Below are 15,968 nucleotides of genomic sequence, written 5' to 3'. Positions count from 1 at the left end.
TGGGGTCAAAAGGTCAAATACTGAAAAAATGCAATTATGGGCACATTTTTCAACATTTTTAAATGAAACTGTATGCAATCAATATTGGTAGACGTATGAAATATGAAACAATTTTTTTGGATTTGACTGCCTGGTTATGTCCCAGGGTTGGGGACTTGGAGTCAAAATGGGGAAAACATTTCTTAACTCAAAATTTGATATTGGGTCATTCCTGGTGGAACTTTTTGCCATCTTTCAACTACTTAAGATGGGAAGCATGGGGAATTGTGATGACGCACCATCGACCACTCTCGTTTCATTTCATTATTCCCTGCATTTGTGTCACCCTGATGGTGAAATGTCCTGTCCCAGGGGAACCATGAAGGATTTTAGGTGTGGAGACATGAGGAAAATTGTATTTCTTCCAATGCAAGTGCATAAATAATGGCTTATTTATTCCATTCATAAGATGAATTTGAATTTAGTTTTTGAAAAGGAATTTATGTTTTTTGTTTTTTTTTGGGAAATGGAAAATCACCGGCTCTACAAAAGTTGCCCATGATTAACGATTCTAATTCAAACGATACTTGTTATTTCCAAACAAGGTGAAGCTCTGCTTTTTACTTTGCAGTTTCTCAACACTCCAGCTCCACCAGAGCTACTTGAGCAGCCGGCATTTACTTCGACACCCGTGTGCAAGCAGAAAGTCGTAGTGACCACACCGCTGCAGAGAGATCAGACTCCGAATTCCCATTGGAAAGGAAGGTGACTTCTCTCTAAATAATAAGTCAACACTGTCTCTGCTGTGAAGTTTATGAAAGAAACTTTATATTACGAGTTTTATTTCAAGTTTGCTTTCATGTGATATGATGTTGATTGCAAGTCTTCCCGCAAGGATCAGTTTCAGGACACCAAATTTCCGGATGTCAACGCTGGAATCAGGTCCAAAAACGCCAACACCTTTCAAAAACGCACTCGCGGCTCAGGAAGAGAAGTACGGCCCAATACACCTCCTGGTAGGCGATCTGCTTATTATCTTTTTTTATTTCATTTTTGCAGTAAATTTTGCATTCATAAACATACATATTTTCTTAATAAAACTCAAGAATGCAGAAACAGATGTTGCTGAATTTGGAGCATATTACCTCGACATACAAAGCATTTACTTCTGAAATTTGTAGCTGATTTCGTCCAGGAGAAGCCAAGAAACGAATTTTCAGTCCCCATGTTAAAGCTGCATACAGAGAAACGATCGCATATATAAAGATAGGGGCGCTTTGTGCCTCCCTTGATATATGAATACTCTCCCACAGGGTGCATTTCCAAAACCATAACAGGCTATACAGTGACGTGAAAAAGTAAGAACACCCCATGTAAAGTTTTGACTTTTTCAACATATTTCAACATACAGCTATTTGATATTCATTTCAACAATATCGATAGATAAAGGTGATATAATATAACAAATATCATGAAACATTTACATTTTGGAGTCCATTGTATAATTTAAACAAACATAAATGCAAATTTCACATGTGGAAAAAGTAAGTACACCCTTGGCTCTAATAGGTGGTATAGGTGCCCCCTTTGGCAGAAACAACCTCAAGTAGGCGTTTCCTATAACTGTCTACCAGTCTCTGACATCGACTGGGAGAAATTTTTTCCCACTCCTCCATGCAGAATTCTTTCAGCTGTGCGATGTTTGAGGGGTTTCTTGCATGCACAGCTCGTTTCAAATCCCCCCCACAACGTCTTGATGGGATTTAGATCCGGGCTTTGACTTGGCCATTCCAGAACCCTCCATTTCTTTTTCAACCATTCCTTGGTGGATTTACTGGTATGTTTAGGGTCATTGTCATGTTGCAAGGTCCACCTTCGGTTGAGCTTCAACTTTCCGACAGATGGCCTCACATTATCCTCAAGCACCCTCTGGTACAATGAAGAATTCATAGTGGATTCTATGATGGCGAGCTGCCCAGGCCCTGATGCAGCAAATCTGCCCCAAACCATAATATTTCCACCACCATGCTTTAGAGTTGGTATCAGGTTCTTGTGGTCAAATGCTGTTTTTGGTTTTCGCCAAACATGTCTTCTGGTACTGTGGCCAAATAGCTCTACCTTTGACTCATCTGTCCAGAGCACATTGTTCCAAAAGTGCTCGTCTTTGCCTAGGTGTTCATTGGCAAACTTTAGTCTTGCCCTGATGTTCTTTCTGGACAGCAAAGGTTTCCTCCTGGCATACCTCCCATGTAGATCAAATGTGTGCAGCCTCTTTCTAATGGTAGACTCGTGCACTTTGACATCAACAGTGGCAAGAGCTACCTGTAGGTCCCGTGATGACGTTCTGGGGGTCTTAGAGACTTCTTTCAGCATCTTGTGGTCTGCTCTCGGGCTGAACTTGCTGGGGTGGCCTGGTCTGAACAAGTTGGCAGTTGTTTGGAATCTTCTCCACTTGTAGATGATCTTCCGGACAGTCGAATGATTGATTTCAAATTGTTTGGAGATCTTTTTAAATCCCTTCCCAGACTCGTAGGCATCTATAACCTTCTTTCTGAAGGCCTCAGAGAGCTCTTTTGATCTAGGCATGGTGACGCCGCACACTTCAACATTAAAGAGCAAACCAAACTAAATGTCTGAGGTTTATATAAGACAGGTTCCTCCAAGATCCTCTCTAACGATGTTCTAATCATTTGCACCTGAGCTGGTGCACCTGATTCTAATTTTAGGTATTTGAAGTAGTGATAAATGTAGGGGTGTACTTACTTTTTCCACATGCGAAATTTGCATTTATGTTTATTTAAATTATACAATGGACTACAAAATGTAAATGTTTCATGATATTTGTTATATTATATCACCTTTGTCTGTCAATATTGTTGAAATGAAGATCAAATAGCTGTATGTTGAAATATGTTGAAAAAGTCAAAACTTTACATGGGGTGTACTTACTTTTTCACGTGACTGCATGGCAGAAATAGCGCCTCTTTTGGTGGTACCAGTATGACAAATCATCTTCCTTTATCTCTCATAATTCAAGGAACCTTCTCAAAATTATATGTTGTGATCAATAAAACTTCTTTCACAAATGACAAAAATTATGAAGTGCATTTCAAAGAATGTTCCGCAGCACATTTCCTGCCGAAGGTGGGCTGAGAAGGATATTCCCACCTGGTGGGTGGGAGTGCCTGCGAGTTAATATAATGCAAAAATAATAAATTTGGCTGAGGAACAGAAGTTGCCTTTAAATTGGAACATCATCATTCGTCAGTGCTGCTGGGCACTCTCTTGGCAAGGGTTATGCCTTGGGTGATTTGCAGCTGCCCTACCAGTGGTTAGTCTTGTAGCCTGGTGTTGGTGTAGCGGCTAGGGTGCCAGCTTAGGATCCTAGGATCCTGGGTTAGAATCCCGGTCGATCGCTGAATTAACGCCAGGGGGGTTGACTCAGCCTGTCATCCTTCCGAGGTCGGCTAATTGAGTACCAGTTCACTGGTAATTCCCTGTTTGTCGTAAAAAGGCGACAAACAGGGTTGGCGGCAGGAAGGGCATCCGGCCGTAAAACATTGCTTCAAAAAGGGGACCAACAAAAACAACAACAACCACGGTGCCCGAAAAAGGCCAACCCCCGCTTCGCGGGGAAAAATGGCCTCTAAGGGTGGTTTTCTACCAGTGGTTAGTCTTGGCAGGAATTTATAATTTGTTGAGGGTGCTGGCAATAACTCACCTTCTTTCCCGAAAGACGCCATGGCATATTTAACTTCCGCCAACAACTCTACTGCTAGCAGACGGGTCCTCCGGCTCAACTCCGTCCGATGGAGGGCGCATACATTGATGCCTCGCCTTGCATGCGGAACACCACGATGGCAGTTTAAAGCCGAGTCGAGATTCTAACCCAGACGGAGCCAACTCAAAGCGAGTGTGCAGACATCGGAGCTATCCTGCCAGCCATTTCATATGTCACGTGCTCCTCTCCAAACCCCAGGCACAGTGTTCCTCCTAGCCTAGAAAGGAGTCACGGCAGAAAGATGTGCTATTATGTGTGCCAATGACCAATGGTGAAACCACACCAATCAATCGATACCAAAAACCAACTCTTGTATTAATATCGCACAATAATAACAACTTGCACAAGTACAAGAAAACCTCAATTGCACAACAAACACCATATAATTCCTATGATGGTACCACCAGTTTCTTAACTCAATAACTCACGGTACTCCACGTGAGCGAACTGTAACACCGCCCAAAGTCACTGTCACGACACCAGGCCAAAGTTGATCCACGCTCCGGTGATCACAAGAAAAAAGGTCGTACTGAGACCTGAACCCAGGACGGCTGACAGTCGACGCTGCAGAAGAGCCGCTGGGTGAGAGTTCGGGCCGACGTCGGTCAGGTAAAAGTTCACCCAAAAGGTGACTGGGAATTCACACCTTCGGTTCACCAGACAATGACGCTGACATGAACGAGCAGCAGTTCCCAAGCGGAGAACTGCGAATTCCCAAGCAAAATCCACGGCACACACGAAAACCAGGCGAATCGCTGGTGCGAGGTGAAATGGCTGGTGCGAGGTGAAATGGCGGACGGGCCCGTAATGGAGGCGTACCTGCTCTCCAGCAATGATTCACTTTCGGAACCAAAAGCAAAACCCGTCACGCAGGTTTATCTGCCACAACAATACCGACTGTCACAGGAATCCCTTTCCCGGGGAAACCAATATTCGCTCGTGACCAATGTCCACCAGCGTTCGCTCGACACAAGACGGAAGTGACGAATCCGTAACACATAGTATAATAAGTCTTCTAAATGACAGCTGTACAATGCAGAGAGTAGTTTTTTGGTCAACATTAAAAAGCATGACTTTCACGATGCCCAATTAACTGATTCCTGCAGTGTCTTTATATTTCTAATGATTTTCTGGTTTTAAAAACCTTGCTTTTGTGCGTGTCCGTCATCCACAGACTCTGCCTAACCTTGAGGAAGATTTCGACGATGTCCTTTGCTCCTTTGAAGCTACTGCCAATATTTTGAAGAAAGAATGGCGAGCGGTTAGTTTTTTTTAGGGTACTAAGCATGTCGCCCCTCCACTTTGCTGACGAGATTTAATTAAAAGACAGCATGTTGTACTTCACAAACATGTTGCATGTCTATCTGTGAATCTCAATGAGGAAGTAGAATAAAGTAAAACATGCAAAAGCAGGATCTTTTATAACTCGTGGGAGATGTTGCTGCTCTCATGGTAGCTATGGGTACAGTTGTTGTTGTTGTTGTTGGTGTTGTTGTTGTTGTATGTATGCTTCTTCTGTGTACTTGTATATATATTTTTTGTTGCTTCAAGAAGTATTGCTGTACATCCTTTTGTGTGCTCCTTCGGTGTCCTAAAAGGGTTCTTCCTGCATTAAGCTCCAGGTCCTGCTTCTTCTTCTTCAATCAGGGAAAGACAGGGTTTGAAAAGCAAGCATCTTTATGATGAAACAAACACAAATTTTTGTTCCAAGTAAATTGATTAGCTTTCCAATGGAAGCATTGCTTTTATTCTACAACAGAAGAAATTGCAAAATAAAAGCAGCTTGAGGTCCTGCCTCTTTGCGTGATGGACGAATGCCTCTCCTTTAATAATGGATTAACCAAATAATCGGGCATTTTGTGATGTGGTAATGAGCAATCGATACCATACCATTTGCATTGTGATCAGATCAATACCACAGCATAAGAACTGTCGGAATGTTTGTTGAAAAGTCTTTTCTTTTTATTCTCGACAAAGTTTTTCATAAGATCTGCACGACCCTGGATTGCCTTGGCTTTCCATTCACCATCATGGTTGCCCTTCATATCTGAAGATAGCCATTTACATGTAACATGCCAACAATCTGGGAACATTAATTTGTTTGTAGTTTCGAAGCTGCTACCCAGACAACAACCACATTCTGAGATTTCCAGCAGTGTATTGCGGTGTCGAGCGATATTAAAGAACATCCACACCACTTTCTACTTGCAGTTTTAGGCACGAATGTAATTTGGTCAGGGTGCTCGTGATAACTCGCTTCCTCTTTGCGAAATACCGGTACACCTTGTGATCTTCATCCACCAACCGGTGCTGGCAGACAGATTTCCTGGCTCTATGTCCTTCTCATTGTCGGCACCCAAATCAATGCAGCGCCCTGTACATGCAACACCAGGGTGACGGCTTATAGCCGGACAGAGATTCAAACTCAGGTTAGACAACTTGAAGACGAAGGCTATCCATTAATGCCCTCACTGAAATTTTTATTTCAATTAAAAAATCGTCTGAACTCTTCACTCCCTTAAAAAAAATAAAAAATTGAAAAGCCTCAAAATGAGATGGAAAATATGTTTGGTTGTTGAACTATTATCCACATTTTGTGCTGCATGTGTCTTTGTTTTATCCCATCAAGGGACTTTCCCCACCAGTGAAAAGGGCTCGCAAGTCCTTGGTGCTGGATGTCAGAGGTCGCGAGAACATTGGAACCAACCAGGCCCCGGAAAAACGATCTTCGACTGTTGGAAGCCCGGTGAGAATTTTTATAGTTGTTTTGTTTATCATGCTGTAGTTTTAAACTTTTGTTTATTGTGTTACGTATTACCTCCCCAAACCCTGGTTACGGTGCACCTCAGAGTCTCGAGCGGGAACACGGCAGAAAGACTTGCTATTTTAAGTGTTCTTATAAATCATGGTATAACCACACCAATGCAATTGTAGAAGAAAACAAGTAATTGTATTAATAACTCTCACATACACAATAATAACACGATCAAAGAAAGAACAATGAAAATATCACTTGCATCAAATGAACAATACCTATGATGGTACCATCATTCCCCAATGCTCTCAAAGCAAGGAACTCACGATACGCCAAACGTGATTGGAATGTAACATTCCCCAAAGTACAGTGCATTCAGAAAGTATTCAGACCCCTTCACTTTTTTCACGTTTTGTTATGTTGCAGCCTTATGCTGAAATCGTTTAACTTCATTTTTTCCCTCATCAATCTACACTCAATACCCCATAATGACAAAGAGAAAACAGGATTTTAGAAACTTTTGCAAATTTATTAAAAAGAAAAAACTGAAATATCACATTGACATAAGCATTCATACCCTTTGCTATGACACTTGAAATTTAGCTCAGGTGCCTCCCATTTCTCTTGATCATCTTTGAGATGCTTCTACGCCTTGATTGGAGTCCACTTATGGTAAATTCAATTGATTGGACATGATTTGAAAAGGCACACACCTGTCTATAAGGTCTACACCTGTCTATAAGGTCTCACAGCTGACAATGCATATCAGAGCAAAAACCAAGCCATGATGTCGAAGGAACTGCCTGCAGAGGTCAGAGACAGGATTGTGTCGAGGCACAGATCTCGGGAAGCCTACAAACAAATTTCTGCTACATTTGAAGGTTCCCAAGAGCACAGTGGCCTTCATAATTCTTAAATGGAAGAAGTTTGGAACAACCTGGACTCTTCCTGGAGCTGGCCGCCCGGCCAAACTGAGCAATCGGGGGAGAAGGGCCTTGGTAAGAGAGGTGACCAAGACCCCGATGGACACTCTGGCTGAGCTCCAGAGAGCCTGTGTGGAGATGGGAGAAACGTCCAGAAGGACAACCATCATTGCAACACTCCACCGAGGTGGGCTTTATGGCAGAGTGGCCAGACGGAAGCCAAACAGTTCAATCTTGGCTTCATCGGACCACAGAATCTTGTTTCTCACAGTCTGAGAGTCCTTTAGGTGCTTTTTTGCAAACATCAAGTGGGCTTTCATGTGTCTTTCACTGAGGAGAGGCTTTCGTCTGAGGAGAGGCAGAATCAGAGTCGAGGTTTGACAGAAACTTCTCCACCTTGTCCAGGAGCAGCTGGGTAAGGTAATGAGCTAGGTAAGGTGGGTCCAGAGAGAGATGGGTTTGGGACACAAGATTTTGAGGCAAACACAGAGTTGAAGCATTCAGCTGTTTCACGTGCAGAGTCAGCTGTGTAGCCATTTGAGATAAGGGAGGGGATTGAAGGGGGACAAACACCAGAGACAGATTTGACCAGATGCCACCAGGATTTGGAGGAGGGAGACAGGTTTGAGAGTTCAGTCTTGAGAGTAGAGAGATATTATTTCCTGCTTCTCCAGAGGGTAGGCACACACTTGTTCCGGGCTTTGTGAAAGGAAATGAGATTGCCTTCCGTTGGGTTTGCCTTCCAGGAGGCGAAGGCAAGTTGCTTCAGGGCAACTGATTCACCACAACATTCAGTGTACCATGGACGGGAGGAAGGGTATGACAACTGAAGACGAGATGGGATAAATCTGTGCATGAGAGAGAGCAATTTACTTTGGAAGAATTCCCAGGATGAGTTGATATCAGAGGCGGTAGAGATGGGAGATCAGTCCAGATGATTGATGGCTGCTTGAAGACCGTGCCAGTTGGCCTGAGTGAAATGCCAGACTTGTCGACGCTGAGGAGGCTCTCTGAGAATGGCCAGAGAGATGTCCACTTTAACAAGGAAATGATCAGATGAACCGATTGGAGCAGAAGAAGAACAGTAGACATTTGCAGGGAAGTTAGTCTTAAGCAAGTCGAGAAGAGAAGATACTCCGTTGACTGAGATCCAGGTTGGGAAATTTACCGATTGGTTCAGTCCCAATGAGTCGCAGAAGTCTGTTGCTGAGGTGCCATGGCTGGTGCGCGAGCTGCCCACACCCAGCTAGATAGCATGATGACAGTTGAAGTCACCACAAATGAGGAAAAGAGAGTTGGGATGAGCGGATAGAAGTTGGTCCATGTTGTCAGACAGCGAGATGTAAATGGAGTCATCACTGTTTGGTGGACGGTACAGAACACATATGAACAAAGGGTAGGAATAGAGGGGAAGCCGTAGCCAGAGGTATTCCTCGGGGTGTGGGGGAGAGAGGGCAGTGCAGGGAGAGTGAGGAAGAGAGTTTTTGATAAAGATAGCAACCCCACTACCCGGACGAGGCTCAGGTCTATCATACTGGAGGAGGGAGTAACCAGGAAGAGAAATTGGAGACATCTTGAAGGAGGATAGTTTCTGTTAAGCAGATTAAGTCTGGTTTGTCAGAAGCAACCTGTATGGAGAGATCAATCAGGTCTGAGCGATGGCCCCGGATGTTTGAGGTCCATACCGTTAAGGAAGAGGGAGGGGGAGCATCAGATACAGGACAAGGGAGGGGAGGGTTATGGAAAGATGAGGGAGGAGAGGGGGAGGTGGGGAGAGCTGTAGACACTGTGTTGCAGATTGCAGGAGAGCTAAGAGAAGGGGTAGGATGAGTAGGACAAAAGGTTTGATGGTTATAGGATATGGCACAGTGAGGTGTTTGAGGGGTGGCAGAGTGAAGTGGAAGGATGTAGGATGTGGAGGTATGAATTGGAAGGGAGAGGAAGCAGGGAGGACCCAGCTTTGTGGAGGAGTTGAGGCAACTTTGAGGACTGAGAGATCTTCTCAGAGATCAACTTAAAATCAGAGATCCGTTTGAGGAGGGGTGGAATGAGTGTGAGTTTAGAGAATGAAGAAAGGAAGAACTGTACGAGATTGAATTTTTTTTGAATTTTGATTGAATTTTGTGATTGAGAGATTTAATGAGCAAATTGATTGCAGCCTTTTAAACAGAAAGAAAAAAAGGGAGTTGTGGTATAGAAAAATGAACACTACTTGGCAAGGGGGAGGGGAGTTAATCATTTTAAAGCAAAAACCGTCTGTTAAACACGTGGGCACGGGTGGGGGAGGGGAGACCACGAGGAGAGAAGGTAATTATTCTTATTTATTTTTTTCTTTTTGTATTTAAGACATCAAACAAATGTTAAGAGGTTAGGGGGAAGGAGGGGTTAAAAAAAATCCAGAGAGAGATCGAACGTGAATAACAAAAGACCATAAGAGGCAGGCCTCGAGGCTAACCAGACCCAAACACGTATGACCAAACTAACTGACTAATACACAATTGTGCTCGTCAGTGGACGAGCTCAGACGACACACAACCTCACCCAGGGAACCGGAAACGGAAGTGATGGGAAATAAGTGAAATAAGTATCAGCATGGGAAATAAGTGTGGTTCACCATGACATCATCGGTGCCTTCATCATGACATCATAATTCAACAAGTACAACGCTTTATCCAATGAGTTTTAAATGTCTTGAGCGTGTTCTACGCAACAATGTAAGAGGAGAATGTAAATCTATCACTTCATAGGTCACGTGGTTCGGCAGCCATATTGGATTGAACATAAAAACTTTAAAAGTCAACTCATCTAAAACGGCTAACCAGATCGATGTGAAACATCGGGCACATGATTACTGGACTTGGGGAATATAGGGTGTAAATTTTAACCTCATGGGCCACATGGTCTGGCAGGTATGATTTTTTGAACACAACCTTTAAAAATCAACTCTTCCAGAATGGTTTGACAGGTTGAGTGGAAACATCACAGACATGTTCCCCAAACCTTGCGGATAAAAACCATAAACCAAACCATAGAATGGGTAAGGGAGCTGTTGAAGGTTTTATTCCTGATATGTCAACGGGAATAAGCACAGACGCTGGTTATCATTAAAGAAAGTCAATGTATAACGATGATACAAAAGCAGACAATAGTTTTACCATAGCAGTTCCCCTTAAGGGTATATTTGGATTTTGTGATAATGATAAAGTTTTGTATGGACTTAAAATTAGATTTCGACTACAAAGGAATGATAATGTAAATAGATTGCTGTTTGGCGCTGCTAATGCTTTCGCAGATCAGAATAAATTTGTTATCAATGAATTGTGTTGGTATATTAGCGAATATACTCCTAATCTTAAAACAGAAGAGATGTTGAATAAAAAAAGACAACGCAAAGAAACCACAAAATGTATCATACCTTAAAAGAAGATGCCAACACGTTAAACTGAACCAAACTACCGACACGTGGAATTTAGGTGTTCTGGAAGGAAAGTCACGATACCTATGGCTCATTTTTAAGAAACCAGATGGAGATGAAGGTACTGATAAGAATAATGTGCTGAGTGATAATGCTAAGGTGAAACAACTTCGGGTTTCTCTTGATGGCACATTTTACCCGCAAGATAGATTGGAAATTGATTCGGAAAAAAATGATTATGCGAAAGCCTACAAGTCTTACCAAAAGGTGTGTGAAAGCAATGGTAATAAAGATCCCATTTTGGATATGACTGCGTTTCAAAAACTTTATACAATCTATGCAATTGACCTGAGTTCTCAAAGGGAAACTATAAAGTCGAATAGAGTGGATATGTCTCTATACATTGAAAGGGGGGAGAGTGAAGAAGTTGATACATATTGTTTGCTTTTGGAAGAAACAGAATTGCAGATTAATACTGATCATGGTGTTATGATTAATATCACATAGATTTTTCTAATAAATAAATGAGAAGGAAAGAACCAACTGGGGTATATATTAATCAAATCAATCTTAATAAACTATTGTCTTGTATTCAAAATCAAAAGCCTTGTACGATTAGCATTAATACAATTCAAAGAAAAGGAGACATAAGAATTGATGTTTTGCTCACAAGAGAACAGGTGAAAACACGAAATGATACTGGCTCACTTAAAATTAAAATGTCAAAACCTATGTTAAATATTCAACAAGAGAAACGAGTGGAGGATTTCTCCCATTTCTAATTCCTTTATTTGCTGGTTTAAGTGCGGCGGGAGCATTAACGGGTGGTATTTCAGCAGTGGTAAAAACTGCTAACGAAAGGAAGGCACAACTAAAAGCTCAAAAAAGAGTTGTAAAGACATAACAAGGAGTTGGAGAAACAAATTAGTGGAAGTGGTGTAATTGTAGATGTTTCTGAAAAGCTAGAAAGCCTAGCTGATAAAGCAAGATTGTTGGTTGGAGATATGCTTTCTTCTATCGCATATTGATCCCTGGTGTTGGGCTGGCGGCTCGGGTGCCGGCTTAGGATCCTAGGATCCTGGGTTCGAATCCCGGTCAATCGCTGAATTAATGCCAGGGGGGTTGACTCAGCCTGTCATCCTTCCGAGGTCGGCAAATTGAGTACCAGTTCACTGGTAATTCCCTGCTTGTCGTTAAAGGCGGCAAAAAGGGTTGGCGTCAGGAAGGGCATCCGGCCGTAAAACATTGCTTCAAAAAGGGGACCGAAAAACAACAACAACCACAGTTCCCGAAAAAGGCCAACCCCCGCTTGCGGGGAAAAATGGCCTCTAAAGGTGGTTTTTATCACACAGGCAGGTGTTAAACTAACTAAAAGGGGTAATGGATTATATATTTCTCATAAATAAATGGATAAATGGTTTAAACAATTTGGAAAGAATACAACATCAAATATAAAACTTGCTAAATATTGTAAAAAAACAAAAAATTGATAATGTGGTTATTTGTATGAGAGATGCATTAACAAAGTTGTCTAAAAATACAAAGAATATCTACGAATTTAGAAGACTAGGGCATGCCCGTACTATATATATATCTAAAATTATATCCCCCCCCTCTATTTACATGAAATGGTTTGGTCCAAAGCGAACGGCCTGCGAGTACGGTGACAATCCCCCCCCTCTATTTACATGAAATGGTTTGGTCCAAAGCGAACGGCTTGCGAGTACGGTGACAATCCCCCCCCCTCTATTTACATGAAATGGTTTGGTCCAAAGCGAACGGCTTGCGAGTACGGTGACAATCCCCCCCCCTCTATTTACATGCAATGGTTTGGTCCAAAGCGAACGGCTTGCGGAGTTTGGTAAAGAAATCGCCATAGCTCGGTAACTACTTGTCCGATTAATATGAAACCTTGAAAAGGCACATCCTCGGGTCCCCAGCAATATACCTGGCAAGTTTCAAGTATATCGGACCCGTGGTTGTCGAGAAACAGCGGTCACAGACAAACATACAAACATACAAACATACACACAGAGATTACTGGAATTATAGATAGATAATAATGGGAATGGTTCTCACTGGGTTTGTATTCATAATAGCCAGGATAAATATTATTTTGATAGTTATGGTATGCCACCACCTGTTGAAGTAATAAAATTCTTACAGAATGGTGTTTATCAAACATTTCAAGTCCAAGACATTAATTCCAAATGTTGCTGTCAATTATGTTTATATGTATTATTTAAACTCGACAATAACGAAAATTTTTATGATGTCATTTTAAATCTAATATAAATTACTTATGTTGGAAAAGATGGTTCTATCTCTGGAGTATCCCGAGAGTTGGATATTGATTTATCAAATTATTATACAAAGGCACAGGCTGAATGACAAAAATATAACATAACAAAAAATATTAATATGAAAAATACTTATAAATTAATAAATTATCCAAGCCCCACAGATGCCAATAACTTAGTTAGATTAAATGATTTATCACAATATATATCTTAAAATATAATGGCTATATATTCAAAAGATGTAGAAATGTTAAATACATCCCCAGAACCACCTTTAGAGGCAGAGCAGGGGTTGGCCTTTTTTCGGGCACTGTGGTCCCCTTTTTGAAGCAATGTTTTATGGCCAGATGCCCTTCCTGCCGCCAACCCTGTTAGTCGCCTCTTGCGACACACAGGGAATTACCAGTGAACTGGTACTCAATTTGCCAACCTTAGAAGGATGACGGGCAGAGTCAACCCCCCTGGCATTAATTCAACGATCGACCGGGATTCAAACCCAGAATCCTAGGATCCCAAGCCGGCACCCTAACCGCTAAGCCAACACCAGGCTTTAAATACATCCCCAGGTCATGCACAATTCACAGTTCCAATTAAAATTAACTTTCATAAAGAAGGACATGTAGTTTTTATGAGAATAGAACATTGGGGGTATGATATGTCTGATTTAGGGTATAACTGGTCTTTTTCAATAAACCTACAAGACCAACATGAATTAAATAAATCTCGTAAATAAGAATATTTCCTGCTTAGTGAGGATAATGAGACATGTGGAACCACTGTTAGTTATCAACAAATAAAGGAATTTAATAAACTAAAATCAACAACAGTTTCGCCATAGTTTATTTAATGAAAACACAAAGAACAGGATTTTTTATAATAAGCCAGGGAATACAAACTGATTTAACAACAGGAAGATGGGGAGGTATTACCTGTCATCATATTAATCTCATATATTTCTGATACATAAATGACAGCAAGAAGACTTCAAGAAAATTATCATTTCTGTATCCAAGCATACTACCAAGCATACCAAGAAGAAAAGGGTATTTGGTAGTTTAATAAATATGTTCTACACCATAAGAATGGGAGTTTTTCAATAAAGAATTGGTTTTATACTGATGTTAATAAACCCACAAATGTAGATTTAATTAAAATGTTAAATAATGAGAAGGTTTAAAATTTCATAAAATACAAAGCTCTTTTAGAAATTCAGAAGAAATTTTATTGGTTTCCTGTTGTAAAAAAAAATATTTTGGATACAGGAATATCAAGGAATCCAGATGTTTGATATTCTATGGGGAGATGGTTCAAGGGTAGTAAGGGATGAGGAAGGAGTTGAAGAAGAAAATGAGGAAAGGGAGAAAAGAGAGAGGGAGGAAATAGAGAAAAAAGAGAGGGAGGAAATAGAGAGGGAGGAAAGGGAGAAGAGAGAGAGGGAGGAGAGCGAGAAAAGAGAGGGAGGAAAATATAAAAATATGGAAATGAGTGAGATTAATAAAAGATTGGAGGTATCTCAGAAAATAAATCAAACTCGACGCACTGAGGAGGAAAATAAAGAAATTAAAAGTCGAATGAAAATATTAGCTTTAAGAGTGCTTGACATAACTTCAATTTCAGGGAGTAGATTTAAATGAGAAAATGGGGATAAGGAAGAAGGAAAAGATTATGTAGTTGATGATGTTGGTGTTATTGACTGTAGTTAAAGTTCTACATATATATTTTTCCCCTAAATAAATGGAGGAGAAAGTGAAGGCATTCCTAAGGATACATTATGTTTTAAAAATCAAGATAGAAATACATATGTTGGAAACCAAAAAGGTTTTCGCACTCTGTATGAATTTTTCTCATTTCTCTTCACTAGCAACGGTACCCGCCCTATGGGCGGGGCTTCAATTGGGAGGCCCAAATGAAAAGGCTAAATGTCAGAAATTGAAGGCTTTTTTTCTTTTAAATGATTTATTTAAACATCCGTTAAATCTCGATCGGTGCAGACGTTTGTGCGGCACCCGGGAAAATAACGTCATGCGGGAGCAAGTATCAGCAGGATGTGGCAGTGTGGGGGTCCACGTTTCTGATCCTCCTTCATGCCGAAGTAGCCCACCACTTCTCCAAGCATTCCGCTCTTCAGATCCGCCATGACAGATTTAAGTTTGATACTGGTAATGGATTGGCGTGCAGTTAGTACTCCCGATGTTGTATGTACTCCCAATACGTGTTTCCTTCATTGTAAAAACTTCCAAATCAACAGTTAAAAGGATTTTGAGCTGATAGCTGTTACAGCCTTGGCAAGATCGATGGATACAGCGATCTGTTAGCGTATACACCGCCCAAATAGCTATGTGGAATTCTCTCATGTAGAGATTAAACTAATCGTGTTCACAATCGCTATGTCGTATGTACTCCCGATACGTGTTTCCTTCAGTTGAAATGGGTTAGAATTCTCTCAAGCAGGGATTTAACCCGTGTCCTTATAAAAGGTATTCTTTGTCCGGGGCCACCGAGTTCGATCGGTGCAGCAGTGCAGCGATCGGTGCAGCCGTTTGTGCGGCACCCGGGAAAACAACATCGTCACAATGAGAACAATGAACGTTATGCGAACGTGAATGTTATGCGTGAGTCCAAACCTGAGAATGCTGGAGACTAAAGCTGAAATTGGGAAATCTAAATAGCCTATTTTACTCCTGGAGATCCCAGGATTATCCACCCAAAATATCATTGAGATCGGTTCAGCAGTTTTTACGGTACCTTCGAACAGACAGACGGACGGACATTTGGTGAATTATAGTAAGATTGTGTTAAGTGTAAAAAGAAAACT

The 15,968-nt window shown here is 41.4% G+C and overlaps 1 protein-coding gene across 2 annotated transcripts in view; it reads left to right on the top strand.

Moving 5' to 3' along the window:
• LOC137439044 (myb-related protein A-like) overlaps positions 1–15,968 on the top strand; it is a 130,485-nt gene that overhangs the window by 99,864 nt on the left and 14,653 nt on the right. Inside the window, exons 10-13 of one of the 2 annotated variants that reach the window (XM_068134664.2) lie at positions 611–744; positions 875–995; positions 4,935–5,021; positions 6,390–6,506. In XM_068134664.2, the coding sequence (XP_067990765.2) occupies positions 611–744; positions 875–995; positions 4,935–5,021; positions 6,390–6,506 (459 nt within the window). The remainder of the gene's footprint in view (positions 1–610; positions 745–874; positions 996–4,934; positions 5,022–6,389; positions 6,507–15,968) is intronic. The other variant, XM_068134665.2, reaches the window with a different exon arrangement.

Source organism: Myxine glutinosa, chromosome 13 (genome assembly GCF_964187855.1).
Source record: "Myxine glutinosa chromosome 13, kmMyxGlut1.1, whole genome shotgun sequence".
Lineage (NCBI taxonomy): Eukaryota > Metazoa > Chordata > Myxini > Myxiniformes > Myxinidae > Myxine > Myxine glutinosa.
The sequence above is the reverse complement of the archived record's forward strand: the minus strand, read 5'-3'. Positions and strand labels throughout refer to the sequence as shown.